This window comes from Diadema setosum, chromosome 22, assembly GCF_964275005.1.
Source record: "Diadema setosum chromosome 22, eeDiaSeto1, whole genome shotgun sequence".
Classification (NCBI taxonomy): domain Eukaryota; kingdom Metazoa; phylum Echinodermata; class Echinoidea; order Diadematoida; family Diadematidae; genus Diadema; species Diadema setosum.
Window position 1 is genome coordinate 28032436 of NC_092706.1, and position 12563 is coordinate 28044998.

At 37.5% G+C, this 12563-nt stretch overlaps 1 protein-coding gene across 1 annotated transcript in view; it reads left to right on the top strand.

Annotated features, from left to right (window-relative positions):
- Positions 1 to 12563, top strand: part of LOC140245020 (alpha-1,6-mannosylglycoprotein 6-beta-N-acetylglucosaminyltransferase A-like) — a 106018-nt gene that overhangs the window by 15008 nt on the left and 78447 nt on the right. Inside the window, exon 4 of the mRNA XM_072324610.1 lies at positions 4687 to 4776. Coding sequence (XP_072180711.1) covers positions 4687 to 4776 — 90 coding nt within the window. The remainder of the gene's footprint in view (positions 1 to 4686; positions 4777 to 12563) is intronic.

Genomic DNA, 12563 nt, shown 5'->3' on the forward strand with positions numbered 1-12563 from the left:
TCACGATGTTTGCAGATGTAGTAGTGCACAGCATGTTTCTGATTTAGGATGTAGCTCATGTAATGTGGGCATACATGCACATGCGTGAAGTGTTTGTCGCCCAAGTTGTGACTCTACCTCCAGTTCTCTCCTTGTACCCAACAAGTTTACGAGGCCAAAGGGGAGGCCTGCAGCTCAAGTAGTCGTACCATGAATTGGAATTTTCAGTGAAAATCCCCATCACTCTGATTTCCCCATAGAGATTGAGAGACAAGTGTGAATGAAGAGACGGTGGGTTTGCTCTTTGGAAGGATCATGGATGGATCCTTTCCAGACTGCTGGACCTAAAAACCACAGATCATCCACCACATGCTCCTTCCATTGACAGTGTATTCACATGTTGTTCCACCTCTGGGGTTGGATTGCCTTAGTGGGGAATGTTCCTCCTCTTTAACCCTTCAAGTGCTCAGGAATTACGTAAAGCTTGACCTGTTGAGGACGAGTCTCGAGTATACTCGGGCAGGGGTCTATGGGAAATCTGTCCTCAACAGGTCAATTGCATAATTAACATTGCCAAAACTTTTTGTCAGCATCCAGTATTAAACCCTTCCAAAACTGGACCTACTGCTGTAGCTTTGCAAAATTTGCAAGCCCATTCATGCAGGTGCAGCAGTGGGCCTTTGTCCAACATGGAGGCCTACGTCCAACGTGGAGGCCATTGGGACACAAAAGGGATTAGGTGGGATTAGGTAATCTTTCCTCATTCACAATTATATTGTAGTTTCCAGACATCAGTGCCAGTGGGCAGAGAAACCTGTCTAGTGTGTGTGCCAATCAGTGAACAAAGCAAAGTGAGGGTTAGAAGACCCTGTAAATAGTGGCAGGAGGGGAGGATGTACCACTCCTTTCACGCACCATCAAATTCAGTGGTTTCACTCTCTCCCCAGTAGTGGCCCTCACATTTTCTTCTTCAGAGCTTGCACTCAAAGACATGCACATACATCGTTTTGTCTTTTAGAGACATTAAAATGCAGATAAGCAAGTCTTTGTTTTTAATACTGGCATTGTCTTGTAGCAAGAGCACTGAGTAAAATGTGTTGGTGTCTCTAAGCTGCGGGTTTTGCCTCCTGTGGTGGAACATCATCAGTGAATGCGCTCAGTTTCTGTGAAGTGAGTGGGGTCTATTCACCAGGGGGGTCACTGCAGGTGGTGATGGTAATGGTGGTGGTGGTGGTGGTTGTGGTGGGGAAGGGAGGGGGGGGGGTATGTCACATGAGTTCATTATCAGTGTCAATATCATCAGAGTTGATTCTGTACTGTCACTGGAGTTGATCCTGCTGGTGGAATTAAGTTGACAAAAGTCATGTAACTTTAACATCTGTTCCACATCTTCAAGGATATCATGTAGCTTGACAAATAGCAAAGTACATACTCAAGGTCAAGTGTGGATGGGAGTACAATTACAATTGTTCATGATTAGTGTAGTGATAAACAAACAACTGTTCTAGCTGTTTTAAAGCTGTGGTTAGTATTACAACTCTCTCCTCTCCCTCTCAAGATGCTTTCTGCTTTGGGCTCCTGCCTTGTGCCCAAATGTCCTTTCATGCCAATATTAACCTTCAATGATTTCAGGCTGTTTTGATATCGGCAGTGTCGTCATTATCATAGTAACCCACTAATTCAGCCACGAACAGACATTAGTGGCAATGCATGGGCAGTAAAGTCCTTAAACTTGTGTGACGAACCAATATTGATATTTATACTGCTGTCTTTTCTTCTTCTTTTTTTTTGCATCTTTGCTGAATTTCTTCATATGTGCCAAGTTTTATCTACATTGCAGATGTATGTTAATCAAACAATGTTTCATACAGGGCTTTCACAAGCCTGGTAATAGGGCCTTTGATATTTACATTATACATGTACACCCTTGATCAAAGTCAAGTCTTGGCGAACAATAGTTTTTATGGTGAACAAAGGTCAAACTTTTATTGTTGTTTTTTTTTTCTATGCAGCAAAATCTCAAGATACAAGGAAAACCAAGGACTTCCTTGTCACTTCCTGTACTCCAAAATGTCTGAAGAAAAATTGGCTTTTTATCTTTAGAACTAAACTTTATTTTTTTCTTATTGTTGAGATGGAAAGTGTGGCTTTAAATCATGGCTACAAATCTATCAGGGCATTCAGACACAAAAAATTAATACGAGAACGGTATAGCTATACCAAAACGGTATAGCTATACGATGAATTTATACATCTGAACGCTGACTAACGAAACAACATAATTATTATAGAGAAACAACGGTCAGAGCATCATTTCTAACTAGAACTCGATAACGAATCAGTATTCCGTGTGTGTCTTAACGTAAAGCGACCATAGAACGGTATAACTGCAGTGGCGTATCTAGGGGGGGGCAAGGGGGGCACGTGCCCCGGGCGCCACTCCTTGGGGGCGCAAAAAAAACGGAAAAAAAAAACGAAGAAGAAGAAGAAAAAAAAGAAAAGGAGAAGAAGAAAGGAAAAAAAAAAAAACTCTCCCGGAAGGGGGGGGGGGGGGGGGGGGGGGAGGGAGAATGGTGGGGGGGGGGGGGGGGGGGCAGAAAACCAAACAAAACAAGATAAAAACAAAACATGATGATGACGCGGACAAAATGACAATGTTTATTGTGTTCACACAAAAATTCCATGTTCTGTGAGCTGAAATACACAAATTTTCGGCTCGCTCGCCAAAATTTATATAAAAAAGAAGGTAAGAACAAAACGTGATGATGACAAAATGACAGTGTCTATTGTGTTCACACATGTCATTTTATATCTAGCAGGCGAAATGTTTCACGGAGCAGCGGCTGCAATTTCTTTCGTTCTGAAGCGATCGCCAATTGGATCAAAAGAAGGCGCCAACGGTTCCGAACATGGGGGGGGGGGGGGGGGGCGCAAAAAAACCCGAATCAAACAAGATAACAACAAAACGTAATGATGACGCGGAAATATACAAATTTCGGCTCACTCGCTCGTACTAATTCAGAGTATTTTTTTCAAGTCCTCAGTTTGTTGGTATAAATCGTTATCTATAAGGCCGTCACTATATCTTGATTAGAATTGTAAGATTTAATAAGCAAAAAATGACAAGAGTTTCGATAAGCTGAAATACAAAAATTTTCGGCTCGCTCGCTGCCCTCGCTCGCCAAAATTTGTATAAAAAAAAAGAGAAGAAGATAAGAACAAAACGTGACGATTACGCGGACAAAGTGATAATGTCTATTGTGTTCACTCATGTCATTTTATATTTAGCAGGAAAAATGTTACACGAGCAGCGACTGCAATTTCATTCGTTCTGAAGCGATCGCCGATTGGATCAAAAGAGGACGCCAACGGTTTCGAACATACGGGGGAGGGGGGCGCAAAAAAAATCAAAAAAGATAAGAAAAAAACGTAATGATGACGCAGAAATATACAAATTTCGTCTCACTCGCTCGTACTAATTTAGAGTATTTTTTCAAGTCGTCAGTTTGTTGGTATAAATCGTTATCTATAGGGTCGTCACTATAATTATAAGCAAAAAAATGACAAGAATTCCATGTTTTGTAAGCTGAAATACAAAAATTTTCGGCTCGCTCACTGCGCTCGCTCGCCAAAATTTATATAAAAAAAAGATAAGAACAATACGTGATGATGACGAGGACATATACAAATTTCACCTCACTCGCTCGTACTAATTTAGAGTATTTTTTAAAGTCCTCAGTTTTTTGGTATAAATCGTTATCTATAAGGCCGTCACTATATCTTGATTAGAATTGTAAGATTTGGTAAGCAAAAAATAACAAGAATTCCATGTTTTGTAAGCTCAAATACAAAAATTTTCGGCTCGCTCGCTACGCTCGCTCGCCAAAATCTATCAAAATTCATTACATTTAAATCACCCTCAAAAGATCCATTTTAAGTGCTTGAAAAAGCATCATGTGGACTTTGTTTAAAGTCCCTACCGGGATGGTGTTGGGGTTGAACACTTTTTCAGAAATTAGGGGCGCAATTTTCGTGCTTGCCCCGGGCGCCGTTTTCCCTAGATACGCCACTGTATAACTGGGTGGGGCTTGATGGGAGTGTGCACGAAAGGTGACCCCCACAGCTGTCACTCATGACTATTTAACAGCATGTGCAGTGGGAAACTGCACATCTATACGATGTTTCCCAGAATGGTCGAAATTAGTGTCTGAACGGTTTCTCGGCTATATTGATGATTCTTTATTACGCCATTTCGTTATCAAGTTTTGGTATAAAATGGCATGTGTCTGAATAGGGAGGTTATGATCTGTTGTGCAAATCGTACTTAATGTTAGTAATCGAACATAATATTCATGTTTGTACACCAAAAGCCTGACAGAACTACTAGATCACAGATCAGTTAAACAATTGATGAATTCACTCTTTTATCATGATTTATTATTTATACTTTAGGCCTATATATGTTGTGATCAGTGATGGTCAATACTGACAAATTGATTATCATTTAGACTATTGATATATAAACTGATAAATTGATGGACTGCTATAAATGAGTTGCAATATAATGTGTAGTGACTACACTTTATTACATTTAAAGGAGGTACTGAGATAGATAAAAGTAGAAAGTTGTGTTAAGTCACAGATGTCTGCCGTATATCGTACATCGTTATCACAAATTTATGTGAATCTTGGGGCTTCTGTTGGCAGACAAAGGTAGTGAACGCATCAACGTGACATTGATGGATTGGGAGGACAGGTTAGAGATCATTCGCAAAGCTGCGGTGCTGAACAGTTATGGTAAGGCCCAGAGTTACCATTTGCGGAGCTGTGCAAAATATCCTTGGTGTAGGCTACTCCTTTTGAGCATGATAACTGGATATTATAAACAATCTCTGTGGTGCTGCTGCAGTTTTGTAAATCTTCAATTTTGCAGTATTAAATAAAACACTCCTTTGGTGAAGGGATGTTGTGTTCAAAGAACATTACTTGTATTTTGATAAAAGATGTGTTCATCAAAGAGAACACACGAAGATTCTTTAAAGCTGCTTTCATCACTTTTTGATAATTTAGTCTCTTCTTCACAGTTGTGTGTTTTTTTTTTTGTTTTTTTTTTTTTTTTTTAGAGCACTTGGTTTGGTTGCAGGGCAGGGCAAATCCCAAATCTTTATTCTAGACATCACAAAAATTATAGGAATAATTAATCTGTGATGTCATAATTAGGTAACTGTGACTTCATCAGTGATCTTCATATAACTTTCAAAATATTATAAGCACAGATTTTTGTAATGTGAATCAAAACAAGTGTGTGGTAGGAAATGGCCAAGATCAGTCTCATGCATTTTCCCCCAATAATGTCGTGCTGACTTCATCCTTTAATCGCTCTGTTATGGCATTTGCAATGTATCAAAGCTCTAATCATGAATCCGCTTCAATCTGCTAAATTTCAAAAGCCACTCATGCAAAGTATTGCAAGTTCATCTGCCGACATTCAGTCAAGATATCATCTTTGTATCAGCTTGATACATTCATATCTGTTAGATACATCATCATCTACAAGTATGTACAGTGTATAGGTCCATGGTGTAACACTGATCTTTTGCTTCCTTTCATTGAAGACTACAATTACACTTGTGTGAATTTGTCAATGACATGATTTTGGTTGATTTGAAGTTGTTCTTTTGCCATTTGATCATTCTCATTGCAGAAGCTGTATCTATTAGAATCATCATTTCATACATTTGTATGATTCATTATCATCATTTTGTAACGCATTATACGTACACCAGTAAATAGACCAGTTTATATGTTTTCAGGTAAGCATTGTAATGAGCATTGATAATGATATGAACATTGAATACACTGTACTTCACTCACAATAATTGTCTGTATAGGCACCATAGTGTGATCGGTCTTCACTTTACATTGATCCAGTCTGTTATGATATAAAGAATGCAAAGTAAAAAAAAAAAAAAAAAAAAAAATATTTAAATTGAATGTAAAGTCTAGAGCAATTCTAGGAATTATTTGGCAAGCACTAGTTAAGATTTGTTGATATCTAAAATTATTTTTACATGTAGTAGTTTGATGATAAGATATGATACAGTGTACAAGCAGGCCTTGGGCAATAAAAACAACATTCAACAAGCATTTTATTGTGAGATGGTCTGTAGACAAGGAGTACAGTATGTGTATGAAACATATATCAGTGTTGATAAACCATACATCTGTAGCTACTTTCCTAAAGCTTTGACGTGCTGTCATTGCTCTGCTGTGTACTATGATTATTTTATACATCTCTCAAAATATGATTTTCTGGACCCTTAATATTGTCTCGTTATTTTCTCAAGTTTCCATTAAAACATTGTGGAGGACTTGTTAATAGTCACTCCTGCTACAGCTGTATATTAATACATGGTACGTAGGTAAATTGATCAGTGATCATACAAAACTATTGTACACTGTAATTGTATATCGAGACCATGAAGTCCAGGTATTGAAAGGATCAAATACACATGTATTTCCACCTTCATGATCAAATACAATACATTACAATGCACTTCAATGTCCATTTGTTTTCAATGATGTGTGTGTGAAATACAAAACTGTACATGTCATTCATATTTCCTTTCTTTCCTCGAACCATGATGTGATTTTAGTGTCTTGCCTCACCACTTTTGCTATTAAAAGATTTTATTCAAGCTGCAAACTGTACTATTGCATGGATACATACAGGAGGGCAAAGATAAAAAAAAAAACCAAAAGATGTATAGATTTGATGCGTCCGTGATATGGGGAAACAGATCATCAGAGGTGTAGTATTGCAGGATGTGTTTTCAATGCCATAATAACTCAGTGACTCACTCTGATATCAAAAGTCATTTGCTGCATACACGTTGAAGAATTTAACTGTGTTAGTAGATACCACAGTAATTTTGTAGGACAGATCTCATTGGTGAAATACCAAGGTAATGATACACCACCTATTAATGCCTTTGCTACCATTCTCATTCACCAATTACAGCTATTTCTGGTGCATAAAATGGACATGCAGTTTATATGCACTTTACAGTGTACATCTCCAGCAGGAAGAGACATGTGCAAAATGTGTCGGGTCAGTTCAGCCTTACACCACTGTATGATGGATCGTATTTCACATATCGTACGCTCAATCAAATCTGGCATACATACATTGGATTTCTTATGCAGTTTGAATTACCACGACCCTAGTTTCTTAGTATTGAGGATGTCACACCGTACAATATTTCACAGTGTGTCTGCATGAAGCATTATCATGCAAAATACTGCAGTACACTGTACACCTGTTTCACCACCACTGTGTACATTGATACATTGGATGGGGTGGGGGGGGGTGGGTAGAAGTTTCAGACTGTTAGATCAAATGAGACATACAATAGTCATGATAAAAGATATTTGTCAAAATTGCCAGCTTACGTACATTCATACATGCTGTACGTATGTGTCCCAAATCATCAGTGAGTGTTATTATTGTACCACTCTGACTTTAATCAATGTTTAATACAAATCATGTGACTCTACAATATGAATTTCTTGTGCTTCATCACTCTCATTCATTATTGGCTGAAAAAAGAAGAAGAAAGACTACAAAGAGAATGTGCAATAAAGAGATACTGACAAAGATTCTTTTCTTCTTTTTCCATTAAATTCTATGTCCCAATTATGTTTCCATCAATAGAGCCATATCACCAGATGCTGTATTCATGAGTGTGCAGTTGTGTGTATTTGTGACCGTGCACCACAAAATGAACAAAAAGTCGCACACACTGATTTTGTGTGAGGACTTAATATAGGTGAAAAGGGTCAACCGAACCGATGTTGACTTTTTCATATTTTCTGAAAGAGCAAGTCTTCTTCTACATTATGCTAAAATTTGGGATCATAAAATGGGCAGGAAAGTGTGCTTTTTAGCCATTTTTCTGGAACATTATTTGGCAGAATAGTGTCATTAAGTGTGTCTTTTATAGAGTCCTGTTTTCATTTCTTATAACCTTGTACACACTCTTCACTTTAAAGTCCTATAACTTTTGAAGGGATAACGCTACTGCTATGAAAGTTGGCATTAATTAAGGACAGAATGTGTTAATAAGGCATGATCAATTTCAGTTTAATCTGATAATCCCTTCATTGTTGTTACTCTGGTGGTTTACATCCTGTCTTTTGTCTCTTTCATGGCACAGCCAGCACAGCTTTGTAAAGTAAAGCGCTTGAATAGACACTGTACTTCAGAGCCTCTTTTCTCAGTTCACACTTTTCCTGAGTGTGTGCCTTCTTTCCAATATTTAGATAGGTTAGGAGAGTCAAATTGGTTTGAGTTATACATCATTTTAAAGCTAAAAGTCTGCTCTTTCAGAATATGCTCTTAACTAAAATTTCATGTCTGGCAACTTTTTGTTTGTTTTGTGGTGCAGGGTCACATTTGTTGCTTCTTTCAGTCAATATGTACTCCAGAAAAAATCTGACTGATTTTAAAAAGAGCAGTATGATTATCATCTGCAACTGAATATCCTGACCTGTTCCTGATAATGTTCCATCTCTACCAGATCCATTCTGTCTACACAATTTTTAGTGTACTTGTGGACTGGCATGCAATTTGATGGTCAACAAGCATTGACAGTCTTCAAGAATGATGTGTTTTCATGGGTACTAAACTACACAACTTGTATGTAATATCTTGTATTAAAACTAATAAATACTCCAACCATAGTGAACTTTACCATGACTTTTTGAAAGCTTTTTTGACATATTCTGCCACTGACAATTTCCCTTCAGTTTATGAAGAGATGAATTCACTCATGTATTCACTTTGTGTATACAGCTGCGCTTGCAGTGTGACTATAAAGGAACAGGCAACTCAAAAATGTACAAACTATTCTATTTTTTTTTTGTTTTGCTTCCTTTAAAATCCTTGTCCTGTGAATATCAATTGTGCTTTTAAATATTCTCTCGCATCAGTGCGCATACTGAAAGAGGTTTTTCCTTTGAGAAAAATAAGGGGAAAGAATTGGTCAAAAGAGCATGAATAGGTAACCATTGTGCTGTTGCTATTCAGATGCACAAGGCAGGCAGAATTTTGCCACAACCCTCATTGCAACCCCATGATGTGCTCTGCATTTAATGCCTACAGCAGGGGATTTCCCCCTCAGTATGTAATGTATGATACATTGTATGTCAACAGCTTTAAAATCCACCACCCTCATTATTCAATGATTAGAGCAAACATTTACATTAAAGGGATGGTGTAGTATTGGTGGAGATGCGGATTAGGCTTATCATTTTTTTTTGTGAGATACCAAGAAACCATATGAAATGATACAGAACATACCATTCTATAAGAGGTATCCAAAGTTTATTTGATGAAAATCAGTTTTAAAATGGCTGAGATATCCAAACACAAAGCAAAACACAGGAATTCTAAATGCATAAAACTTGTCTATTTCACAGACGTCCGTCATCCGTCGTGCGTAAACGTTTTACATTTTCATCTTCTTCTTGAAAACCCCAAGACCGATTTTCATCAAACATGGCAGGTAGCATCCCTAGGGGGTTAGGAACTCAATTGTTAAAATGGGCACCATGCCCCACCCAGGGGGCCCCTAAACCCCCCAAAATTAAGGAATCTGTAAAAATCTTCTTCTCTAGAACCAGAAGTGATAGAGCTAAGTTAATACTATGAGTTAGTACATTGATGACTGTAGTTTCAAGTTTGTTCATGGCAGAATCAGGGCTGCCCCCCCCCCCCCTTGGGACCCAGGGGAGGGGGGTGGGGAGGGGTCCTAATGGGGCCTAAATTGTACATTTTCATCTTTTTCTTGAGAACCCCATGACCCATTTTCACCAAACTTGGCAGGTAGCATCCCTAGGGGGTTAGGATCTCAATTTGTTAAAATGGGCACCATGCCCCACCCAGGGGGCCCCTGGGGGGGCCCAAACCCCCCAAAATGAAGGAATCTTTAAAAATCTTCTCTAGAATCAGAAGTTATAGAGCTAAGATAATGCTATGAGTGAGTACATTAATGACTGTAGTTTCAAGTTTGTTCATAGCAGATCCAGGGGTGCTCCTCTTGGGGGGGGGGGGGGGGGTTGGGAAGGTCCAAATGGGGGTCTGAATTATACATTTTCATCTTCTTCCTGAAAACATCATGATGGATTTTCGTCAAACTTGGCAGATAGCATCCCTAGGGGGTCAGGATCTCAATTTATCAAAATGGGCACCATGCCCCACCCAGAGGGCCCCAGGGGACCCCATCCCCCCAAATTAAGGAATCTTCAAAAATTTGGGCCCTTACTGTACATTTTCATCTTCTACTTGATAATGCCTGGTCAAATTTTAGTAGAGCTGTGACTAATTTAGATTAGTAACTGCGTGAAAGGTGAACTTGCGATACTCTGGTGAGCGCTAGACCCACGGGTCTCTTGTTTTTTTTTTTTTTTGTTAGCAAAATTTTCCATTGAACGTGATGTAAACATTGTCATCAATTAATACACACAGTCCATTGTACAAAATTGTATGTTATTTGTATATCACGCGCAATGTGCTGTAGGTGATATTCCTGCATACAAGTTACAGTGCAATGTGAAAGCTAATATATTGGACTTGAATATCAAAGTAGAGTATAGACATGACATAATTTTGGACCTCTTTTAATTGTCCTGATTAAGAGGGGGCAACTACTCTATTAAACCCATGTACTGTCTTCGGTTGTGAAGGCAAAGGTACACCGTACACTTTCATATGATGTACTTTGATGGACATGTGGCAAGAAGCATTCACTTGTGTGTATCTGTGAAGTCACTGTTGTGTATCCGTTTTTCATTGCTTCAAAAAATGTGTATGCTTCATTTTGGTAAATGGCATTGCAGAAAGTAAAAAAAAAAAGAAGAAACTTAAAGGGGATGGCTAGTAACTGATCAGTGGGAATGCTGGGGGATGATTGTTCCAATCCTTGTGGGATTCATTTAAGAGTACATTATGGCCCGAATTCACGAAGGTGGTACAAATGAAACCATGGTTTAAACCATGGACAAAATCTATGGAGTGCCAAGTGTCGCATGGAATATTTCGTTACGAAATCAGTCATTTCGTCAATGAAATGATTATTTTGTAACGAAATGACAACGTTTGGTAACTAAATGAACACTTCGTCCACGAAATGATAATTTTGTTAACGAAACGGTCATTTTGTCGACGAAATGACCAATTTCGTAACGAAATATTCCGTGCGACACTTGGCACTCCACAGTTTCTGTCCATGGTTTAAACCATGGTTTCATTTGTACCACCTTCGTGAATTCGGGGCTATATCTATTGTTGTGTGAAAATTATTTGCTTCTGAATGGTCTCATATTCAAGTAATGTGCAGTTTAATGTTTCCAGGTTAGCATGCCTGTACAGTGACGGGGCATTAAACTGCACATTACTTGAATATGAGACCATTCTGAAGCAAATCATTTTCACACAACAGTAGATATATAATGTACTCTTAAATGAATCCCACAAGGATTGGCACAATCATCCCTCAGCATTCCCACTGATTCCCACTGATCGGTTACTAGCCATCCCCTTTAAAAAAAATAGTCAACTGTACGTTCACTTGAAGAATATAATATAGAGGTCACAAACCAGTATTTGAGTTTTTATAGTCACTGTGATAATGATGGCAAATTTTACTGTTTTTTAAAAAATCATTCTACAATGTTGTTGTTCAGTACTTAGTCATTTTAGAAGTACACTGTAGTGGTAGAAGTAGTACAGCAAGATGAAACAATAATGACAGTGCTCAGTTTTTATACTGATCCTTGTTTTAATTATCATCATTATAAGTTCTCATTACAAACAGTTTACTATCCACATCTAGTTGTGTGTTTTCACTCTTCCCACTGCCATTGTTGTATAATTGTTGTTGTAGCAAACTGTAGAAGTACAAATTGTAGTTTGTCGAGTAGAAACACCAACATTTTTTACCAGACATTGCTGGGGGAAAAAAAACAACAATCTTGTAAAGAAACCCAGACAATGGTCAACATTGTACAGTGTAGATTGATCTGTAGAGTCTGTCTTTGTCAAACCACACAAAGATTATTATTATTATTATTATTATTATTATTATTATTATTATTATTATTATTATTATTATTATTATTATTATTATTATTATTATTATTATTATTATCATTATTGTTATTATTATTATTATCATTATTATTATTATTATTAAAGCGTGTTAATTAAATCTGTTCGACTGGACTTACATTGTACTTGTGAAAATCACGAAGAAAACAGTTTCGTGACTCTTTTCTCCGTTTTCTCCGTGATTTTCACAAGTAAGTCCAGTCGAACAGATTTAATTTACACGCTTTTAGCATACTACCTGGATGAATCAAAATCTACATCAATATATTATTATTATTATTATTATTATTATTATTATTATTATTATTATTATTATTATTATTATTATTATTATTATCAATATCATAATTATTATTATTATTGTTGTTATTGTTATTTGAGATTGTCATGATGAATGTTGCAGCAGTAATACCTG